We start from the raw sequence: 23,173 nt of genomic DNA, 5'->3' as shown, positions 1-23,173 counted from the left end.
TATTTTATCTTATCCCTTTAAAAGCCTTATTCCGAGAAGGGCTCTCCTCCAGACTCCCCAGGTGGTCATTGCCACAGGGGTCTCAGACACCAGTGAGGAGAAGTTCTACTTTGAGTTCAGCCCTTCAGCTGTGAAAATTGTGTAATTCTCTGGAGAGCTGGGAGCACCAACAAAGCAGAAATACTTGAAATAGGAAAGGGTCTTTGTAGACTCATTTGGGGGGCTGCAGTATGGTAAGTCGGCATAAACGAGGCATCAGGCATTTGAGAGTCATGTAGATCAGCTGCTCCCCTTCTCTACCGAGGCATCAGGCATTTGAGAATCATGTAGATCAGCTGCTCCCCTTCTCTGAGCTTTGTGAGATGAGAGGGCTGGAGGAGAGGACCTCTGAGTGCCTTCTTGTCCAGGCCTTCTGAGCCTCCTGGCCCCACATAAGTCCGGTACTCAAAAGTACTAGCATCCCTGTTGTCAGGAACCCTATGCCTGGGAGATGATGAGCCCTTAAAGATTCCCAGAAGGCAGCAGGAGCAGCAGGAGGAGACAAGTCATGCATGAGCACAGGCTTTAAACGATCACCAGGCCGCACTCTGTACCTGGGCTCACTCTATGAGCCTTTCCAAACCTGTCTCCCAGAGCTTCTGTTCTTCTGACAGCACTTTTGGGGGGCCAGCATCCCTTCCATGTCACATCACAAACAGCCAGGTTTGACAGATAGACATGCAGGGAAGCCCCAGACACTGAGCTAAATGTGCTGAAAGAGCATGTCAAAGTGAGGTCTCCTGCTTCATGTCAGACCACCTATGCCCTACATGCCTGTGAGTTCATTGAGATGGGTCCTTTCTGCCATATCACTACTGCTGTGGCCAAGACAGGTTTGTTCCCTGGCAGTCTACCCTCAGGTGATGAGCCTGTCCTCTGGTAACAGACCCGATTCTGTCCCCTGGCTGGTGTTAGGCCCAGAGAGAGCTTCAGAGAGCCCAGGGCCATCCCTGTGCCATAGAGGAATACCAGAACGTCATGTAGTTCTAGACCAGACATCCTGGAATGAGGGCTTTGGTTAAATAATGGAACAGTAAATAGTGAGGGGATGGAAAAGGACTATCAGAAATCCATGATAAAGAGGGGCAGAATCTACAATCCAGAAACAGGGTACACGTTGACTCCAGCTATAGCTAACTTAGTTTCCAATTACAACTGGGAAGGAATCAGAGATTTAGTTCTGGAAGGAACACAGAGCACATCCATTCCCGTGTGTTTATTGTTTGTTCAGCTCTGGACCTGGAGTCAGGAAGACTCGTCTTCCTGAGTTCAAGTCAGGGCTTAGACACTTACTAGTTGTGTGACCCTGGGCAAGTCAACTTAACCCTGTTTGCCTCAGTTTCCTCATCTGTAAAATGGGCTGGAGAAGGAAATGGCAAACCACTCCAGTATCTCTGCTGAGAAAATCCCAGATGGGATCATGAAGAGTCAGGCGCAACTGAAACTATTTGACAACAAGAACATTATTCCTTTGTTTGGTGTTATTCTGCTAAACATGGAAGGTTTTTTAATATGAAATTTTATCTTGTTAGTCGATTTGCTTGTTTTGTTGATGGATATTAAATACAGAATTTTTTAAAGCCGAAGAAATTAAGGCTGCTGAGAAAAGTCTTGGATCTGAAGTCAGGGGACCCTGACTTTGAGTCCAGGCTCTACTGATACTTACTGTGGCCCTAGTCAAGGGTCTCATTTCCGTCAGCTATGAAAAGGAAGTGGGACTGGATGTTCTCTCAGGTCCCCCCAGCGCTGATATTCTCAGTTCTAAGGGCCCTCTCAGCTCTGACATTCTTTGAAGCTATCCAGTTGCTTACTATCATTTAATACTTTTCAAACACTCTGAGGATGACTGGACCTTTCTAGGTTCTTTAATTTGGGAATGTCCTTGTGGGGAATCTTAGTCATGATTCATGTTTCCAATAGGAGTTTGGAGTACAGGATCTCTGCAGTTCTTTCAGTGAATCTTTGGCTTTCAGAGTTTTGAATGGAGCAGCATTGATATCAGGGTGCCTCTGCCCCCATCACTGCTTGGTCTCAGAGACTTTCTTGTTCGCAGAAGATAGTGGTTGGCTGAACTACTCAGCCAGTCACAGGGTCCATGGTACTGGTCTAATCACTGGAAGATTTGAATTTTTTTTAACTGGATAGAGTGGAATAGAAGCTGTAGGGATCCACCTGGGACCTATGTTCACCAGAATGAGTTCAGGAGGGCTCAGGGCTCTGGCACATGAGCTGGCTGCTTCTTGAATTTCAGGCATGCTGGCGACTCCAGGTTCCACCCAGCAGCACCGTCAGCCAGCGGTCAGCCCCCTGTCCCTCAATGCAACGGACTCGAGACGGCAGCAGAGCCAGCAGATGTCTCCCACGCTCTCCCCTCTGTCGCCAATCACTCAGGTACATGGGAGCCTGTCACCTTCAAGAGAACTCATTTATTAGGCTACCTGTTTTGGGTTGTCCAAGTTTGTGTTTGACCCCAGACTCAGAAGTGACCCAGCTTTGGGGAGCACCAGTGTGGTGTAGTAGAGAGAAGCCAGGACTGGGAAGTCAGAGACCCCAAGGGCTAGCTCTGCTACTTACAAACCACATTGAATTTTCTTTGAACCTCAGTTTCCTCATCTGTAGGATGGGCATAATAATGCTTTTGTTATTTTTTTAGTGACTTTTGTTGTGATAGTGCTGGTAAAACCTATACCAGAGGAAGAATGAAAGCTGTTGTTCATTAAGTGCCTTCAGTGTGCCCTGTCCCTGAACCATGTCTTAGTGTCCTAGGAGATGGCCTGGACTTAGCATCAGTAGTCCTAGATTCTAATCCCAGCCTGTCTACATCTCTTTCTCCCTCCCCCAAAGCCTCAGTAACTGCATCTTAAAAGCTACATAAAAGTGAACTTTCTATAAAATGGGAATAAATGGACTAGATAATCTCCAAGGTTCCTCCCAGCTTCAGCATTCCAGGATTTCCCATAATCCTCATGGCTTCATATTTTAAAGCCCTTCTTCACACAAGCACATAACTGCTGCCTGCTCCCAGGTGCACCCTGGGGTGGCCATGGGCATTCAGGAAAGTCAAGCATGTCCTTGTGCTGTGGCACATTCATGTTGGGAGAGTTTGACTTAAGAACAGTGGCAGCCAGTACTGGTGGCATTGAGCTCTGGGGCTCACTGCGTCCGCCTTTGCTGATTGGCACAGCCTCCTCTCAAGTATCTCTATGGTCCAGTGTTAATAATGTCTGTAAACCATTCTACATACGTTATCTTATTTGAGCCTCACAAGAAACCCATGAGTTAGGTCCCTTCCAGTTTATAGTGAGGAAACAAGTAGAGAAGTAAATGCTTTGCTCATGTTTCTCTAGCAAGTGTCCGAGGCAAGACTGGAGCAGACCTTCCTGCCCTGTCTGCTAGGCCAGGCCGTCTGACCGTTTAAATAGTCCACATTATGTGGTGCTTTAAAGTTCACAAAACGACTTCCTCGTAGTAGCCCTGTGGACATTGTACCCAATGGTTGTAGTATGCTTTTCATGCATTTTTTCCTTTGATCTTCACCCAGAGCCATGAGGTGGAATTAATATCCTTATTTTACAGATGGGAAAACTGAAGCCCTGTGACATTTGAATTTGGAAAGCATTGTGTGATTGATTATCTTTTCTCAGTGTTTTTTTGGCTAAGATTATGGTATATGTCCATGCCCTAGCAAGACTGAAGTGTCATTGAAACCAAAGGGGGTCAGCTTTGCATAGTGGAGGAAATGCTGACCTTGGAATCAGAAGCCCTGAGTTCAGATTCAGCCTCTGATATTTAACAGCTTTGTGATCCTCAGCCCCCTGCCTACAGCCCTGAGCCTCTGTCTCCTTGTCCATGACAGTGAAGGCCTCCTTCAGTTTTCAAGGCTCTAATCCCAGTGAGCAGCTCCCAAATCTGGCCCTGGAGAACAAAGAGGGGAGTTGCATTAGCAGCAAAAGCCTGTATGTAGACCAGTCCTCATAAGTCCTGGACACAAACCTCACTGTCAAGCCCTGAGCCAAACCAGGCCTCAGGAAAGAGCTTAGTTAAAACTAAGACTGGAGGGCCCCAAGGCCGTGATGAAACTCTGCATCAAAGGTGCCTCAGCAAACACCTTATGGAAGAGGGTGGGGGACCCTAAAAGGGCTGGACCCACAGCAACAACCACTCCCTTTTGAGAGCCCTTTCCTCCTGGTACCTGGGGTGGAGAGTCATGCCCTAGGCCTCATTTTATGGAGAAGAATAATGCCCAGAAAGGTTGTCCCATGGCTAGTGAGTGCAAGCCTCTGACACTGGTAGCGGGGCTTAGCCCCTACTAGACTGTGAATCAGGAAACCCAGGTAAGCTGCATAGCAGCAAAGTGACTTTGGGTGTCATTTCCCCTCTTGGGGCCTCAGTTTTTTCCTTTGTTTAAAAAAAAAAAACCAAAAGAGCATTATTTGCCAGACTGACCTCAGGTGTTGTGAAGGTCAGAGGACAGAATGGGTGGAAAGGGCTCTATCCAAGGTGAGGCACTTTAGAATTATGAACTATGATCACTTTTGTTATTGTCCATGCCATTTTATGGAGGACGACATTGGCGTCTGCAGATAATGCCCATTCCATTGGGCTTGTTGACTCGCAGACGAGTGGCAAACAGAGAGTTCACATTCCTCCCAGCTTTGGAGATCAGCTAGTCAGCCCAGAATCACATACATTGTGTGTGGATTGGATTTGAAAGGTGCTCGCTTGCCCTCACTGCTCTGGCCATTATTATAGTTAGCAGATGCTCTTGGAGGAACGGTTTGACATCTTTTGCCATCTTGTGCTTCCCATTCTCAGGCCGTGGCTATGGATGCCCTCTCCCTAGAGCAGCAGCTCCCATACTCCTTTTTCACTCAAGCGAGTTCCCAGCAGCAGCAGCCGCCGCCGCCACCACAACAGCAGCCACAGCAGCAGCAGCCACAGCCTCAGCAGCCCCAGGTGCCAAGCAGCCTCTCCCAGACCACCCCCTTAATGCCAAGCTCGGGTTTACAGCGGGGGCCTCCACTCCCCCCTCTCTCGGTCACAGTACCATCTACTATCCCCCAGTCCCCTCCAGGCAACCAGGCCCAGCCATCGATGGGAATAGACATCACCTCGGTAAGTTTGTGGTGCTACAGCCTGAAGGACACAGACAGTAAAGACACTGGGGTCTGCACCTGGGATGGGGTGGAGGGTGGCTGCAACCTTGGAGCTGGGAGGAAATGAAGCTTTGCGTGCATAGACTCAGACCAGGTGAGAACCTTCCTCTGTCCTCTGCAGAGCCAGGCCGGCTTCTCAATGTGGCCTCTTAACATTTCTTTTGGGTATGTCAGAAGTATGATTTTATTAGGCCGAGTTCTCCTTCCATGGGTGCACATGGGAGTCCATCTGTGACCTCATAGACATCCCATGATGAGCGATGGCCACCTTTGAGAAGCTGTGCACCAGCCAGCTGAGTTCTGTGGCCCATTGCTGGGCCTTTTGGAGCTCTGGGAGTTTGTACTCCAAATGAGGTGAAAAATAAGACACCTGGGCTGCTGTATGCCAGTGACTTCTTGAAGGGACTAGCCAAAGGGGGATGTTAGGAGAGTAAAGAAGGTGCTTACTGGAGCTACCAAATGCAGCCAACTCCCTTTGGGTGCTGGGGGGCTAGTGTTCTGCTTCCCATGCTGTATGCTAGCACCTGCAGAGTAGAATTGATCATGGCTCAGAACTCATTAGAATATGCTGTTTGTGATCAATTGTGGCTGCTGAGTGAGGAACAGCTTTTAAAGTTTGTCAAGTTCCTAATTTTAAACACAATGAGTCACTACTATGCATCTGATAATGGCAGCTTCTTAAAATGAACTCGGAGTGTTTTTTCTGGCTCACCAGCATCCAAGCAGTTGTCAGAAGTTAGCACTGGACTGGCATCTTACTGAATAAGCAGACAGGTCAACAGAAGGGTCCGGGCCTGCCATCTTCGGAGAAGGTCCTGTTAGCATGGCGTTTTCTTTGTAAGGAAGGGCAAGCTTCTGAGAATTGGCACCAAGAAGAGTGAAGGGCTGCCTCAGGTGCCTGGAGCTTTCCTGAAAGTGTCAGGTAGAGGGAATTAGGAAGGAAAGGGGAGACAGAACATCAGAGCCAGCTCTCCAACCACAGTGCTGAATCAGAGTCCTTTTCTTTGGCTAAATGTCCTACAAGAGAAGATAAGAAGTCCTTTTCTCCACCTTGAAGTGCCCACCAAAACTTGAGGGTCTGCCTGGCACTTGGTGCTGTGCCCCATGTCTTCCCATTATAGGACTCACTTGTTCTCCAGTTCTCCGTGGGAAGGTTACAGGTAGAAGACAAAGGCCAGAAAAGTGGTAGCGTGGCCACTGTGGTTTCTTGGACAGCTCCAGCTTCATTCCTTGGCAAGACAGCCCACCATTCATGAATTCTCTGACAGGGGAGGCCATTGCTTTGGTCAGCCCTGGGAGAGAAGGGCCCATGAAAGGGAGGATCCCTCCACCAACAGAGAGAAAAAATAACAGCATCGATGTCTACCTGCTTACTGGCCCTTCCTAGCTGTGAATTTTTGCAGAATCAAATCCAAATGCTCTATACTTACTTTCAATCTTTTCACACATAAAAAGAGCCAAACCCTGGAAATTCCAAGCCTCCAAGTTTTCATTTTCAAGTAATGGAAATGATGTAGAGATAGGGATAGAGATTGGACCTGTGATTTCACTGGCATAAGGACACTCCCAGCACCTCTGCAGCTGAGAGTCTGAGTTACCTAGAGTGCTGAGGTTTAAATGGTTTGCCCAGTATCACACAGTCCTTCAGTGTCCAAGGCAGAACCCAAGATCAGCTGTCTGCCTCTTGTGGAGTGATAACAGGAACCAATCTGTAGCGTTTTCAAGTAGCTCCCCTCCACGTCACTGAAAGAGTCTTCTTCCTAGCTGCTTCAGGGCTCCACTGTAGTACCAGTGAAGGGGGCTGCAGGTCCTCAGGCATTTCTGTCACAAACTCTGATGGGCAGCTCTTGTCATCTGGAGCAGTCCCAGGTAGGGGCTTCAAGGAGCTCTCCTGCCGACGTGATTAATGCTGAGTGGGCTTGCTCCTACATGGTACATTACTGTCTCCTAGAGAGACATGCATGGAGGTAGTCTGATTCCCTATAGGACTTCCCATTTGCAAATAAGTCATTTGTACCTGAATTCCCAATACAGTGTCTTAGAAGAGAGCCTCAGGATGGTTGAAGATCTCCTGAGGAATGCTCCTTCCTAGGTACCGTGGAGCCCTTACAGTAGCCTCCAAGAGAATGTGAGAAATTCTTTTGACCCTAGTCCTTTCACCTAAGCCTAACTTACCCTGTGCTTGAATAACCTGACCATCTGAGTGCTGCCTGTGGCCTCTACTACAGAATAGGGGTCTTTATAAAAAGGCTGTCAAAGGAACAGGTTAAAAGGTGGCTGAGTATGAAGGGTGAAATTTTCAAAGCACCCTCAGTATAGCCCCTAGGTGAGAAGGGGGTTGCAAAGTTTTCGAGTTAGCATGTATTAAACAGATTAAAAGAGATGTGTATATCTGTTTGGACTTGCTGTGCTGCTCAGCCTGGGGCCTGAGAGAAGTCTTGTCTTCAAAGCAGAATGGGGCATGGAGAGGCCAGGATAGCCTGGAAGCGAAAAGTGCTGAGAGTTTGCACCATCCCCATTTTCCCTTGGCTAGCAGGCTGTCTGCACAGTAGAACCCCTTTATGGTCTAATATTGGTGATATCACTCTGATTCCTACCATGTAGCCAGATGTGTTATCAAGCTTTTTTTTAGCCCTGTTCTGAGAGGATGTGAGAGGACAGCCAAATCTGTGTAGCCAGAAAATTAAGTGATAATGGGGTTCTACTGTCCTGAATGAGCCATGTGAAGACTGTGGTCTTTGAAAACCCACACTGACCATTGGACCCCCTGGTGGGCCCGAGCCAAGCCTGTGGTGTGTGAGCCCAGGGCTCCTGCTCACTGACGGCTGCATCATCCTAGCTTAGAATTGCTGATGACCATTTCCAGTTATGCACCAATAAGTATATAACTTTCAACCTTCTATCGATCCCATGGTCTTTAATTCTGTGTTGTTCTGTAGGGTTCACTCCAGCAGTATCGCAGTAATGCTGGCTCCCCAGCCAACCAGTCTCCCACCTCTCCTGTCTCCAATCAAGGCTTCTCTCCCGGCAGCTCCCCTCAAGTAAGGGACTCTGTGCTTCCACAAGCCTTGCTTCTCGTCTCCAGTGTGTTCATTGCCAACCCATGGTCACTCACTGTCACTGTCTGTGCCTCATGCTTCACTGATGTCTCATCCTGTCTGGTCCCACTCAGATACAGAATGTTTCACTAGTGCAAGAAGTCTGTTCCTTTTCGTTCCCTGGGAGAAGGTGCTGTGGCTGGCTGACCAGGTTTTTTGTCCTCTGGGAGAACTTCTCAGACCTATGCCTCCCCTAAGGTCATTCACGCTAAGACAAAGCAATAGCAGGTGAATGGGGAAGTGTTTGCTTGGGACTGTGATGAGGATGATGTCAGAGCTAGTGGCTGTCATTGTATCAGAATATATATGTCTTTGGTCTAGAACGTAGACTGTAGATCTGGGAGGGCCCTCAACTCCCATGTCCAGGGCTGCAAAGACCAGGTGTCTGTTCTTGTGTTCTGGGATGATGCCCCTAAATCCCATGGTGTCCACTGTGTCATTGGCTCTAGGGACCTTGCAAATGACACAGACTTACAGAAAGTGAGGGGTGTGAATTGAAAGTTGAGGTTTGTGACTTGGTTGTGTTCATCAAGACCCTTCCTAAGACCAGCATACAGCCCGGCCATCATCATTGCAGCCAGCAGCCTGCTGGGACCTCCCACAAGCCTATAACCCATGTAAAATTGAGGCCTCTGGGTTTTTAGTTGAGGAGGCTTCATGGCCTCCTGAACTGATCCTAGAAAGGCTGGAGGTGAGGAAGTCTTCTGCTTGTCTCTGCTATGTCCTGTCAGATACAACCACCAAGGGAGTAGAGGTGATGCGAGGCTGGAGAGGTCAGGTCTTTTGGATTTCCCCACATCACAGTAAAAGTAGCCTGTCTTTCTGTAGCGTTTTCTGGCTTATAAGACATACTTCCCTCACAGTGACTGAGGGAGAAGAGCTGGTGACAGTCACTGTCCCCTTTTGATATCTGAGGAAGAGACCACAAAATCAAGTGGTGGCAGAGCTGGGGTGCAGCTCAGGTCTCGGGACTCTAGTGCAGCCTTCTGTCCCTAGATGTCATGCTTCTGTCAGCTGTGAGCCCCACAGGCCTGAAGCCTCAGCAACTGGGTCTGGCCATCCGGCACCCCACTGCCTGCCTCATGGTTCCAGAGCTGTTTTCCTGACAGAATTGGGCTCATGGGCCTGCTCCTCTACAGCCCAGGTCCTTGGCCATCTTCTCTGATCCCTGTTGCCCTCATCTGAAAGGTTGCTGTGGCTTCTTAAGGATACGCTTCTCTTTGGACCAATCTCAAGCCATACCTAGTTCATCTCAGGATTTTATTAACAAGGGAGTGATAATTACCAGTATTAGCCCATGTGTACAAAACTCTTTATGATACATAAAATGCTCTTTTGATATCAAGCCTGTTGTGATCTGCATCATTGGAGGGAACTCCCAAGTTGATGGTATCACCCATTCATCAGAATAGTTTTTATAAAAGCCATGTGAATTAGACAGGTTAGGGATGTTATCTGCACTTGACAGGTAAGAAATCTTCAGATCCAGAGAGCTAAACTCAGTAGAGAGCTAGTAAAGAGCAAAGCCAGGGCTGCTGGAAAATTAAGTTAGGAAGGGGTTAGTCCTGCAGGGTGCAAGGTCATAGAGCACCCACAGATCATCTGCCCAGTGCTGGCCTGGTCTTCTCTAATGCTTATTGGGCCTGCACTCCACCCCCAGGCCTGCCTTTGAGTCTGCTCTGATGGCTGCCTTGTGGCAGTTCAGGACCCCAGGATGGTGTTTCTCTCCTTCCCAGGATTTAACTTTTGGATCCCAGCTTTCAGTTACTGGGGGATTTGTAAGCATACCACCTTCTACAGCCCATCAGGGAACTTCCTCAGGGTCTTCCTGGTCTTGGTATTCTATCTCTCCCTGTCTCCCCCAGGACACATCCCAGAGATCAGCCAGAATAGTAAATAAGCATAACATACATCCCATAAGAATTCCCTACAGTACTAACAGACCCTGCCTGACTTTTTTTCTTCTTTTCTGAACAGCTTCTTGATCAAGAGTCTATTACATTAACACTCTACAACTTTGCTGTGTCTGGTTCTGTTGTCCACAGGCCAGGTAGCATTGTTGTTGGCTATTGAAACTGAAACTCTTCAACTTTTGTATGTTTGGCTCTATTTCCTACAGGCCAACAAGAAAAATGAGGAGAATCTTCCCCTTGCCTCCTCAGGAGAGTGCAGTAACATATTCTCCTGCCATTGCCCACTGAGTAGATGGCCACCATTTGGGTAGCCCAGTGTTAGTACTGTCCAAACCCAGGATGGAGTAGGTAGGGATTGTATCCTTCTCTCCTCACTCCTCGATCGGCACCCTTTCTCTCTCTCTTCTCTCAAACCAGTTCAACAAAACCATGCAGAAGGTTTCAGCCCTGCTTTGGGGCTTCCTGGAAAGATCATTGATTAGCCCAAAGGGATGCCTCCAGTGGTGGACTTTTAAATTCTTTTACACGGGGGTAGCCCAAATAGGGAAGGCTCCAGCCCTTTTTTACCTCATGCAAAGACATGAGTTCCCCCACCATCAGGTCATAAGACCTGCCCTTTCTAGGCCCCTTGTCTCCCCACCTCTCCTCCCTTGCCACCTGCTTTTTGACTCTCTCTCTAACACTTCCACCAGAATCCAGGAAGGGTACCTACAGAAGCCCGACCCAATTCTCATACCTAGTCAGTGGTTTGCCGTAGAGTCGTTTTTGAAAATTGGAAGATTACCACCCGTTAGGTACATTGACTTAAGTGGTTTCATTGGAAAGAGGTTTGGCCAAGGGCTATGCAAACAGTACCCAATACCCATCATATTCTTAGGTGGGCCATGACCTCCAGAGGAGTAGTGGTCCTCCCTCCAGTTTTTCTTAGGGGTTTGGACTGAGCATAACTCCTTTAGAGCATCCCCATCTGATGAGGCTCCCCTTTAGGGAAATGACATCTTTCTGTTCCAAGGCTGACTCTTCCAGATGCACACATTCATAGGGATGTGCCTTTAAGTCGGCTATTTTTCTCTCTCCATTTTGTTTGCTGGTTAGGTTCTTTCCTGACATCCACTTCTCACCTGGATGGGACTTTCCCGTTGAAAACCTTTGTGTGGTGTTGGTTGACCTGATGTCTGTATAGCCTGCCAATAACTGAACCCTCTGTGTTCTTGCTGGTATGAAACACTTTCTAACCCTTTATCCTGATCTCTTGGAAAGTTATACTTAGGGAAAGAGGAGGGCAATGGTAGCGTTTCAATAGCTGGACCCTAGGAAATGTGGTACGTCCATCCTTTGTCATGCCTTTAGACAAGGAGCTCAGGGTAGCTCTCTTGTCTGAGCTGGAAGGGACCTTAGACTTTAGGACTTTAAAGTTGGATGGTAGCTTAGGGCTCCTCTAGTTCAACTCACATTTTCCAGATGAGAAAACTCCAGCCCAGAGAGGAGGATTGATTTGCCCAGGGTCACTCAGTTGGTGAGTGGCAGAGCCAGGCCTACAACCCTCTTACTCAGGCCTTCTCTGTAGTGCTCTCTTGTGCTCCAGAGATTGCAAGCCCAAGGCAGAAATGAGAATGGGAGCTGTTTTAGCAGAAGGCCTTGTCTGTCCACTTGACTTAGGATCCTCAGACCCAGAGGCAGTGAGATTTCAGCCTGACCTCTCAGGGTTGTCCCTTTGCAGTACAGTTAATTTCTTGCCCCAATGTGCACAGCCTTGCTTTGCACCTCATGATTCTGATTTACTCCAAAGAGTAAATGTGTGAAGGTCAAGAGTCCCCATGTTGACCCCTGACCATTGCCCCTACCTTCCTGACTAGTGTGAATAAACATCAGGGTAGAGGAAGGAATCTTCTATTGAGCCCCTTTTTTTTTCTGGGGAGGATCTACATTCACCAAGAAACTCCCAGGGTCAGCCTTCTCTGATGCTGAATCCAGGCTTTCCTGTCAGTTGGCTCCCATTCTCCTTCCATGCTCAGTCTGTTTGCTGGGCCTGTAGAGTTTTGCACTGGGGAGACTCAGTCCCAGAACCCTTTGAAAAGAATAGTTATTTGGTCCTAGTTGTCTCTCCTGTTTGTACTTTGTGATGGTAAAGGTTGGGTTGACCATGGGTTAAGCTGGGATGAACATGTATCATAGAAGAGGATAGGTCAAGCTCTGTTGGGAGGTGAATTAAAGACAAACAGAAATCAGGCTCCAACTAGGGGGTGAGGGTGGGGGAAAATATACAGCTCCTGTACCCAGCCTCCCTACCCATCTCCTGCCTACTTGGTGTTCCTAGTGGTTTCTGCTTTCTTAACCCCTTCCTGATATGGTCTACTTCCTCTTCTCTCCATACTTGGTTCTAGCCTATCCATCATGTCCCCACAGTTCCTGATCCATTTGAGTTAAGAGCATTGTGCTGGCTGCTGGACCAGGTACAGAGCAGCAGTTCGCAGACCTGGCATCCACTGCCTGTCCCCCTTAATGCCTTTGAAATATATAACAAAAATGTATATTAGGCTCCTGCTGGGTCGTCTGGACCAAATCTAGAGTGAGCTTACCTAACCTCTTCAGGGCTTTGGGGGAACTCAGCAAAACTGTGTACCCCAGAGCTCTGTAATAGAAGTGACAAGCATTGCTACATCCTAAGCATAGGGTAGATGGACATCTTTGTACTGTGACAACCACGCACCTGAAAGTAAGGAGGGAGACTTGTCTCCATTGGGTCCCTCAGCACCCTCCTTAAGCCCCCAGTGAGATGAGCTACCAGTTGACAAGATCAAAGGCGCTGGCAGCCCCTGCCCGAAACCTAGATTATCCCATGCTCTCCAAGATCCAAAGCTCAGTGTAAATGAATCATCTCAACAGTTTCTCATCCCTTGGATGTGCCCAGAGACCATGATTGGGATTCCCCTTCTCTGCCCCTTCCTCCTGAAGAGAACCATCCTAGAGATAGAACATAAGGATGGTCAGAATGGCTGCTCCCTCCAAGTCGGGCTAACCACTGGGCTTTCCTGTCTTTTCATATAGTCACAAAAACTCCGAGTTGAATGAGACCTTTAATGCCATCCATCCTTGCCCTGAACAGGGATGCTGTCTGTGGTGTCCCTAACAACAGCTTCTCCCACCTTCAGGTGAAGCCTTGGTAGGCTGTAGGCAAAGTTACACTGGGGTCATATACCAAAGTGCTTGGCTAACTGTAAATTATTATTAATATTATGATCCTGGAACTGGAGGAAAAAGAAGTTTCTTGAAATTCTAAAATTTTGGAGCTGTCTGCTGCCTCAGTCCCACTTTTTGTTCTTACAAATCAGTGGGCCTGGGGCTCAGAGAAAGAACAAAGACTTGCTCAAGGTCGTTCTCCTTTTAAGTGTTAGAGCCAGGATTTGAACCCGGGTCTTTTCCCTTTAAATCCAGTTCCCTTTCTGGGGGCACTTAGCAGCAGCTTGGGCAGCACAGCCCTGTACACATCTGAGTTTAGCTTGAGAAGTTGCCATCCTAAGGTCCCCTAAGGACGTCTCTCAGAAGTGCCTTCGCCCAGGCCTTTCTAACAGCACCCCTGTCCTCACCGCCTGGCTTATAGATTTGACTGGAATTCCATTCAGCTGTTGAGGTTATTATTTCCTGGGTCATCCATGTAGACATCTTATATTCTGGGGAACCTCTACTATTCACCCCCCTGCCCACCCCAGAGAGCACCTGGCTCCCGTCTCCCCAGCTCAGCTTTGGCCTACTTTGATGATGAGGATGTGAGTTGATTTTTCCCCAAAGCACAGGTCTCCAAGCGTGGTGTGGGTGTCCTTCAGCAGACTCGGCTTATTGGGAGACAGATTTCCTTTCTCTTGTTTTAATATCTCTGTAAAGGCAGGTGTTTTGGTGGTTTACATCGATTCCCTCTTACAAAGAGCTATTGGAATATTTGTAAAAGAAACATTCATGGAGGTTTCTGGCTGACACGGGTGTGTGTGTGTGTGTGTGTGTGTGTGTGTGTGTGTGTGTGTGTGTGTGTGTGTGTGTGTGTGTGTGTGTGTGTGTACATGTACATGTACATGCACATGCGCACCCTGGAGGGGAGAGGATTCTGGAAGTTTGCTGTGTGTTTTCCAACCCTGGTTCGATGAAATGACTCCATGGTCTCCAGCTATGTGCTTATAACCTGTTCTTGAAATCTGCTATGTGGCCACACAGTGTCATTCTGTACCTGTTGGACCATTATATGTTCACACTCACTCTATGCTCAGTCTATTTGCTGGGCCTGTACAGTTTTGCACTGGGGAGACTCAGTCCCAGAACCCTTTGAAAAGAATAGTTATTTGGTCCTAGTTGTCTCTCCTGTTTGTACTTTGTGATGGTAAAGGTTGGGCTGACCATGGGTTAAGCTGGGATGAACTTGTATCATAGAAGAGGATAGGTCAAGTTCTGTTGGGAGGTGAATTAAAGATAAACAGAAAACAGGCTCCAACTAGGGGGTGAGGGTGGGGGAAATACATAGCTCCTGTACCCAGCCTCCCTTCCCATCTCCTGCCTACTTGGTGTTCCTAGTGGTTTCTGCTTTCTTAACCCCTTCCTGATCTGGAGAGGAGGAGGTAGTTGCTAAAGTTTATTTATATCCTGATCATTGAAGGAAGAATTCTCTATGCCTTGGTTGGATTTCATTAAATTTAACTGGAAATTTGCCCAAGTCCACCAAGAGAAGGAAGTAATGGGAACAGATTCCAGCTCCAATAAAGAAGTGCTTTGTAAACATCAACGCTTTCTCATACTGGAAGAGACTGGGCTGCCTTGGGAAGTAGTGAGGTCCCCATGACTAGCATTCCTCAGTCTTGTCAGGGATGTTGCAGAGGGAGCTCCTTCAGCCACAGGTCTGAAGTTCTAGGATGTTAGAAACCATAAGGGCATTTCCCCTTAGGGCCACCTAGAGCTCCTATCTTAATACAGAGGCCAGAAGGAGGAGAAGGAGCCACTTCAGCTCATCACTTTGTGGGGTAGCCCTGGGAGTGAGAGGGACAGACTGGTAACCAGTGGTGTAGTTTGAATCATGAGTTTCCTGCAAAGTCAGAAATTACAGAGACGGCAGAGTTGCTCCTGAGCGGCCGAGCTCAGCCTTCGCCTCATTGTTCGTCTGTTCCTGTCCTTGACGTGTCCTGTACCTTTTGAGTAGTGGAGGTTTGGGAGCCTTTAGAATTTCCTTCCTGGAATTGCAGGCCATCAGAGCAAGAGCATGTGCAGAGCACCCTGGAGGGCTGAGCCCACTTTCTGGGCCAGTGTCACAGCCATTAGCTGGCAGTCCCCAGAGGAGCAATCTGGCATGAAGGCTCTTTGTGGCCTTGCCTGGGGCAACCATGAGGTTAGAGCCATCACCTCAAGTGACTGAGTCCTGTTTTCAGTGCCCTCTTCTGCAGGAAAGATGGGGAGTCTTGCTCTTTGCCCCAGGGGGACGTGGCTGTCTCCACATTAGCAGTTGCTGCACTCTGCTACCGTACCCAGTAGAACCTAAGCTGCTTGAGGGACCGTTTTGTTTCTGTCTTTTGTTGTGGCTGTAGTCAGGTCAGCAGACAGTGTCTAAAAAGTCTGAGCCATGTTGGCTAGGTCGCCTGAGCCAAGCACGGAGCAGAGCTGCTCTACGTGGCTCCAGCAGCCTGCCACCTCTTCAGTGGCCCACCAGGTGTGGGGGATCTCACGACAGCAGGACTCTCTTTTATCTGCAGCACTCTTCCGTCCTGGGCAGCGTCTTTGGGGACTCCTTTTATGATCAGCAGATGACAGCGAGGCAGGCTAATGCCCTGTCCCATCAGGTGAGCCCTATAAGCTTCCTGCTTAGAATGGCATGCCCACTTCTCCTGGCCACAGTAGCGAGCCACTTTCTACTTCCCTTTGTGGCTGTGGCCACTGTCCTTGGACCACAGTGTCTGATACCAGCCTTCAGGTCCTTTTTGTCTCCCACCAATGAACTCTGGCATTTCATTTGGAAAGTCATCATGTGAAATGGAAGTTTTTACCGCCAGAAAAAGGACCTTTGAAATCACCTCATCTGACAGGGAGGCCCGTAGAGCTTTATTGACTTGTTTAGGGTCGCAAACTGCAGATGGAGTAGCAGGCTCAGTGTTAGAACCCAGGTGTCCTGAATCCCATGCCAAGACTCTTTCTAACACATCATACTAGGTGAGACGGAAGCCTTTCTCATAGGAAAGAGTATGAGATTGGGGTTAAGGTAGAGGTAGAGGACCTGGCATCTCTGCTTTGGGCCTCAGCATTCTCCTCTATAAAATGCAGGCCTTGGGCCTCTGAGGTTCCTCTGCTAGAGATCTTTGCTCCTATGATCCTTTGACCTCCTTGGGCCTCATTTGTTCCCTTATCTGTAAAATGAAAGATCATTCTCAATGGCCTGTGAGGTCCCTCAGCTTCACTGATATCAGAATTGACCTGCTGAATGTGACAAAGAGACTCCAAGGGCCTGGGTTCAAGTGCTGACTGTCACGTTATAACTTTGTGACTGTGGGTGAGTCATTTAACCCAAGCTGAGTGAGTTCTAGTTCCTTATCTGCAAAGTGGATCTGGATTCCTGCTCACTTCACAGTGAACTGTGAAGCATCAAGTCAGGCAGTGTCTGAGAAGGGTGAGAAAGGAGGCTGTTGGTTTGAACCTCAATTCAGAGGCCTCAAGGCCAACAGGCACCATTTGGGTGGTTTTTGTTTCACTCCCTCAGGCAGATAGCCTCCAAGGTGAATGAGAGAACAAAAGAGAGAAGAGTCTGAACCCCAGATCAGAGGGGGCTGTGTCTGAGCCCCTCCTGCAGAAGGGAACTGCTGTCTGTGCCTTGTGCCAGCTTGAGTCAAAAGAAGGCAGAGAACAAGGCTTTGCCAGTGCCCTAAGGCAATACCATTTCTCCCCTTTCCTCCTCTGGAAAGAGTTTAGCATACTCCCTTCTAAGGTTATTTGCAGTTCTTTAAAAAAATATCAACAGGAGCCATCATCATTCATTCATTCATTCATTCATTCAACAAGCATTTAACCCACTTGAATTGGATGGAAAAAGACACGGGTAAAAAGTCCAGAAACCAGTTAGGGCATGTACTTGCTTGTCCTTTGGGGATGAATTGTACTCACAGTCTGAGCTGGTCATGGCAGCAGGATTCTCTGGCCTGATGTGCTTGGGGTAATGCTTGGTTTGTGCTTTGATCTTCAGCTGGAACAGTTTAATATGATTGAAAACGCTATCAGCTCTAACAGCCTGTACAGCCCCTGCTCCACACTTAACTACTCCCAGGCTGCCATGATGGGATTGACAGGGAGTCACAGCAGCCTTCAGGACTCACAGCAGCTAAACTACTCCAGCCACGGAAACATCCCCAACATCATCCTTACAGGTAAGCTTCTCCTTCTCCCCTGAGAACCTGAGGCCAGACTTCCACAGCCATCCTTTCTCTTTCTCTGCTGTTGCTAGCCCTTGTCAGCATCAACACCTCCCCACCCACCAGCCCCATGACCTTCTCTACCCACCAGCCCCATGACCTCCCCACCCACCAGCCCCATGACCTCCCCACCCACCAGCCCCATGACCTCCCCACCCACCAGCCCCATCACCTCCTCCCCATCAGCCCCATCACCTTCCCACCCACTAGTGCCATCATCACCTATTACCATCATCCATCACTTCATCATCGCTGCTGCCTCTTGAGCACTCAAACTATAGTTGTAGCACTCTGCTGGTTGTCTTTTTGGTGAAGAACTAACTCATACCCAGTAGACTATAAGCTCCTTGAGGGACTGTTCTGTTTTTGTTTTCTTATCTCTAATGCTTAACACAAGGCCTTGTACCTAGTCAGCATTTAATGAATGTTTGTTGTGCTAAAATGATTATCTTAAGAAAAGGAACATGCAAATCCATCTACAGAAATGCTGATGCACTTTAGTATGTTACCACATGCATATTTTCTGATGCTACCTAAGTGGTTTTGAGTGTATATATATATATGTATGTATGTATGTATATATATATGTATATATGTATGTGTATATATATGTATGTATGTATATATATATATATGTATATCATCCATTTATCAATTGGCAGGAATTAATTGTGCTGGGGGTTAGGGCTTAGAGTTGGCTTTCTATCAGTATAGTGAAATATCTCAGGCAAAGTAGTCTATATGCTCTATAAAGATTAGGTGATTTGGGCCTGTATTCCTGGAGTGAAGGAGTAATGGCCCAGGCTGGCGCTTCTTATGTAGCAGCAGACTTCCCTGCCCAAAGAGACCAGATTCCCTGAATTTTTGGTTTGAAGAAAGCCTGGGAACTGGCATCTGGTAAGTGTTTTACACATGAAGAAACTGAGACCCACCCAGACTTGCCCATAGTCTTGTGCACAGTTGAGAAAGACTCCAAACCAAGTCTTTGGATTCCCAGACCAGGGCTTGTTACACAGTGTCCTCTGGCCTCCTTGAGGAAGGACTCACACCAGAATATGTGTTCTACCAGAATGAGAATACCTGTTAAGCAGTTACTGAGCTGCCATTTAGAGAGCCCTTGGGCCAAGTGCAGGCAGAGAGTGTTCATGGTGTAACTGTGACCCCCAGAGAGTGCAGTCTCTGGTGTTATAAAGGGAAGAGCAGGGCCTCACTTGGCACATGTTAATTTACAATGTTGACCTGTGTATTTATCTTAAGGGAAGCAGCTTAGGCCTTCAGGACCTCAGGAACAACTTGAGATGGTGTAAAACCTCCTTCCTGGTCAGGCCCCTGTTCTCTAACAGTAATTGGAGGCAGAACTATCTCAGCTCTGCTGTCTCCCGTGTTCTGTGTTCTGAAAACCTTCCGAGCTCTGATATTCCTGATGTCCCTCTCCCTTACAGTCCTATACCTTAGCTGGCTTACAAAGGCAACTCTGAACATGAGTTTGAGATCTTACTGCAACACTCTGCCCCCAAGACTTGATGTCTGCATTTCTTCATGTCCCTTCATACCTATGGCAGTGATGAAAAGCTCTAACGTTGCACAGTCCGAATCAACTTCTCTTTTCAGATATGATGGCCTGAGATGTCCAGTGAATCGAACTCTGCTCTTTGAATCTTGTTTTTCTCCAGATGGGGATGTTATATTTGGAGTGGAGAAGCTAATCCTATTTTTGTGTCTCCTCTCCCATTCCAGTGACAGGGGAGTCCCCTCCCAGTTTATCAAAAGAACTGACCAGCACTTTGGCAGGAGTCGGTGATGTCAGTTTCGATTCCGATTCCCAGTTCCCCCTGGACGAACTCAAGATTGACCCTTTAACTCTAGATGGACTTCACATGCTCAATGATCCTGATATGGTCCTCACTGACCCCGCCACAGAGGACACTTTCCGAATGGACCGGCTGTAGGGTGTGGACAACCTTGAGCCTAGGAACGTGCCACCTTCCTGGTGCCCAGCTGAACTGAATACAGCCCACGGGTCAGTGGAGTCAGATTCCATGGTTCCTGAGAGCAGCCGCTCTGCCCCATTCAATTGAGTAAAGCTTGTTGTTCTAAGCTTGCAGTGCTGCCACTCCCTCATCCCCTCACCCCCCAGCCTCACCCCCTGGTGCCATCTTGGACCCTTTGGTTCAGTCTACTCATTGCCATTTGAATGAGTTTGGATCCTGCATCCGCCTTCCCGCCCAAGTCCCAGCGTGAGGTTGTGAATTTGTTCTTGCACTAGGAGGGGGAGGGGGGTGTATGTGGTCACCAATGTGAAGCAGCGTGTCCACCGCCTGAGCAGTCTCTTTCTGTAAGATACCAAAACCATTGGCAGGTGTCCATGTGCTCCTCAAGTTGCCATATCTGCTGTCATCCCCTCCCTCTCCCCACCTCCTTCCTTCCCCTCCTGCTTCCAGGCTCTAAGTCTCCAGGCTGATAACTCTGGGGCCCCTCCTCAGACCCAGAGGTGGAGAAAGCAGAGCTCTGGAGTTCTGACTCTCTGACTGCTTGGTTACAGCCGCTTCCTACTGTAATGGCGCTTCTCCCATGTGGATATGCCTTCTGCATTCTGATTTGTTTCCTCACTAGTTCAGCCCTCACTGCCTTTTCTCAAGCCCTTGGCAAAACCATGTTCTCTGGGCTCCAGGGAGCAGCAGCTAGATCAGGCACCATCCCAGATGGTGGGGTTGGATGGGTGCTTCCCTCCCCCAAAAGAGAGAGAAAGAGAGAGAGAGAGAGAGAGAGAGAGAGAGGGCGCAAAAAAGCAAACAGAAACACTATTTTGAGAGATTTCTTTTTATATTTCTGAGCACACAAAAAGTACTATAATTCATTACCTGGTGAAATTGAAGGAGAGAACAGAAGATTTAAAGCAGCTAGAATGACTTCTGTGGCCAAGTTGGACAGACAGACTTGCTTTCCTTGTCCTCGTTCCTCTTCCCCACCCTCTACCCCATCTCTATCCCTGTCCCTAACCCTGGCCCTGCCGAGCCTTTCCAGTTCCACCCTGAGCAGGAATGGAGGGGTCTTCTTGCTGTGAGGAGTACAAGGAAAGGTGGGGCACTTTTTGACTTATTTTTTATTATTGTTCATTACCTGTTATGTGTTCTCAGTTAACTTTACATACTGTTATTTAAGAAATTTGTGATTTTTTTTTCTGTTTTTGTTTGTTTTGTATTTAAGTATTTGGATAGTTGAGACATACCTGAATTCCATGGAGCCATTTATGCCCTGTATAATGTCTGTACAGTGCATTCACTTGTGTTTCGATTCCCAGAATGATATACAGGAATAATCTATATTTTTAAACCAACTGGAATTTTAAACAACTCTCAACCAGAAACAATCACATCAACATCTAAGTGTAAATAAAATTGTTACTTTTCCAGTGTCTGCAAATAAGTGGTCAGACCAGCCAAACTCTCTAGAAGGTGATGCATTCAGGCCCTTCCAGGCAGGGACCTGAAAAGGCTGGGTTTCCATTGGCCTGCACAGACACTTGCCCCACTGGGCTGTGGGGACATCACGGAAGAATTAGGGGAAGTCCCATAGTGGGCCTGGTTGAAGGATTCCTCATAGAACGATGGACTCCCAGATGTGATAGGACGTTAGAAACCCCTGACCCAGGGATTTTTAGCCTTTTTTGTGTCCCCCACTCCTTTGGAAGTCAGTCTGGTGAAGGCTATGGAACCTTTTTCAGAATCATGTTTTTAAATACATAAAATATATGGGATTATAAAGGAAACCAATTATATTGAAATACAGCGAGCAAAGTATTTTTTTTAAAAAAAACCTAGTTCCTGGACCCCTCACCTAGTCCAACACCTGCTTTTACAAAGAAGGAAACTGAAGGGGTCGGGCCTCGCTGAGACCCACACAAAGTCACCGTCACAACTTGAAGCCTGAACTCCTGGTTGTGGGTCAGTTGCTCTTTCCATTCCATTCCCTGCCTCCTCAAGTTCCTGTTTGAAACTTCTGTGGCTCTTAGACTCAAGGCCTGCCAGACCAGACAGATAAGGGGGATTATGAGAACTCTTGAGTCTATGAGGTTTCAGTTTAACTGTTTACCAAGAGTCCCTAAACCCTCCATGTCCAAAAAGTTTGATGGTTTAGGTAGGTTTGTCTTCATTCAACAGTCTTTGCCATAATGGAACTTGACAAATTATGACTTCTTCCCCTGGCCCCTAATCTTTGCATTTGAATTGTATCATTTTCAGCTAGTTGATAGTAAATGCTCATGAAGGGAATGCGTAGAGGGCAGCTCATTCAGATATGATTTTGTCAAATGTATACCACCTCCCCCAAATAAAACAAGCCTTTTAATTTTTATCACATCAGAGTTAATTTTGTGTTTCGTTCTCCCCAGTACTGCTGACCAAAATGCCATAGGGGCGGTCACTGTCAAACTCTTCTCTTTCTCCTTCAGGGGGTGCTCCCTGGATTGGGAGGGTAAAGGAGGCAGAATGGGACAACTCTCCAAAGAGACACTTTGGGGAGACCAAGAAGGCCATGAGTTATAGCTAGGTTTCTGTGTGCTTCAAGAAATCCATGGGTGGCCAAGCTCCTTGAACCATACCTCCATCCATGCTTACCATAACCCTTCATCCTCCTTCATGCTTCTGGGCTCTTTTCTAACCATTCTAACTAAGGTGACATGAAGAGCAAGGGGATCATTTTGTTCTTAGAACAGAAACTTCTGAAAGATGATTTTTCCCCCTCCTTTCTCTCCTGAAGAATTAGGGTGGAGGGTGGGAAAAACTCTCTGTCTCCTTCATTTAAGGCTCGAGAAAATCTTGCCCATCTCTACCATGCTCCTGGCATCTGCTTGTTTTCCTCTGCTAATGCTGTGTTTATTTTTTCTTTTCTCTACTTCTACCTCCCCTACCCCCTGCTCCTGCCTCCCCCCCTTTCCCCCAAAATGATCATTTCCAATGGAAGAGGCATACGCCCATAAGAGCTTGAGTTACTTTCATAAAGACGATCACAGTCCTTTCCTTCAGAACAGCCAAAGGTATTGTGCAAATTTTCTGTGCTTCCTGCAAGTTTTGTTGCTCTCTGATAGTTCCGTTTGTTCTTTGACTCGGTGTCCCCGCCCAGTCGGGCCAGCCAAACCTTGTGCACGAAAATGCTTGTTTGTGAGACATTATTTTTTTAAACCACTGTCTCTTAATGAAGCATCCAGTTTGGAAGGTATTTGTCTGTTCCATTCACTAACCAGATTGTGTTGTGGATAGTTTTTTACAGGGACATGATGTTGCTAAAAGCTACCTTGGAGAACGTGGTCTTTTTTTTAAAAAACAAAAACAAAAACAAAAAGACAAAACTACATGTACATAAGAGAGTTTGTTTATTATTAGAATTGTAAGTAGAACTTTTAAAAAAATGGCCTTAATAAAATAACCCATCTGGATGCAATTCTCAGACAAGGCATTGGGGACCATCTAATTTAGCCAATATCTATCTGTCTCTCTGTCTCTCTCTCTCTCTTCCTCTCTCCCTCTGTGTTTGGTCCC

General features: G+C 47.5%; 1 protein-coding gene across 8 annotated transcripts in view; it reads left to right on the top strand.

Annotated features, from left to right (window-relative positions):
* CRTC1 (CREB regulated transcription coactivator 1) overlaps positions 1–21,992 on the top strand; it is a 126,138-nt gene extending 104,146 nt beyond the window's left edge. For 3 of the 8 annotated variants that reach the window (XM_072601612.1, XM_072601610.1, XM_072601611.1), the window contains 6 exons: positions 2,291–2,430; positions 4,855–5,154; positions 8,135–8,236; positions 15,933–16,019; positions 17,411–17,591; positions 19,374–21,992. In XM_072601612.1, the coding sequence (XP_072457713.1) occupies positions 2,291–2,430; positions 4,855–5,154; positions 8,135–8,236; positions 15,933–16,019; positions 17,411–17,591; positions 19,374–19,585 (1,022 nt within the window). In that variant the 3' untranslated portion in view covers positions 19,586–21,992. The remainder of the gene's footprint in view (positions 1–2,290; positions 2,431–4,854; positions 5,155–8,134; positions 8,237–15,932; positions 16,020–17,410; positions 17,592–19,373) is intronic. The other 5 variants (XM_072601615.1, XM_072601613.1, XM_072601616.1 and 2 more) reach the window with 4 other exon arrangements.
* The last annotated feature ends 1,181 nt before the right edge of the window (positions 21,993–23,173 follow it).

Source organism: Notamacropus eugenii, chromosome 4 (assembly GCF_028372415.1).
Source record: "Notamacropus eugenii isolate mMacEug1 chromosome 4, mMacEug1.pri_v2, whole genome shotgun sequence".
In the NCBI taxonomy this organism is placed as follows: Eukaryota; Metazoa; Chordata; class Mammalia; order Diprotodontia; family Macropodidae; genus Notamacropus; species Notamacropus eugenii.
Note: the sequence above shows the minus strand (reverse complement) of the source record. Positions and strands in the feature narration are given on the sequence as shown.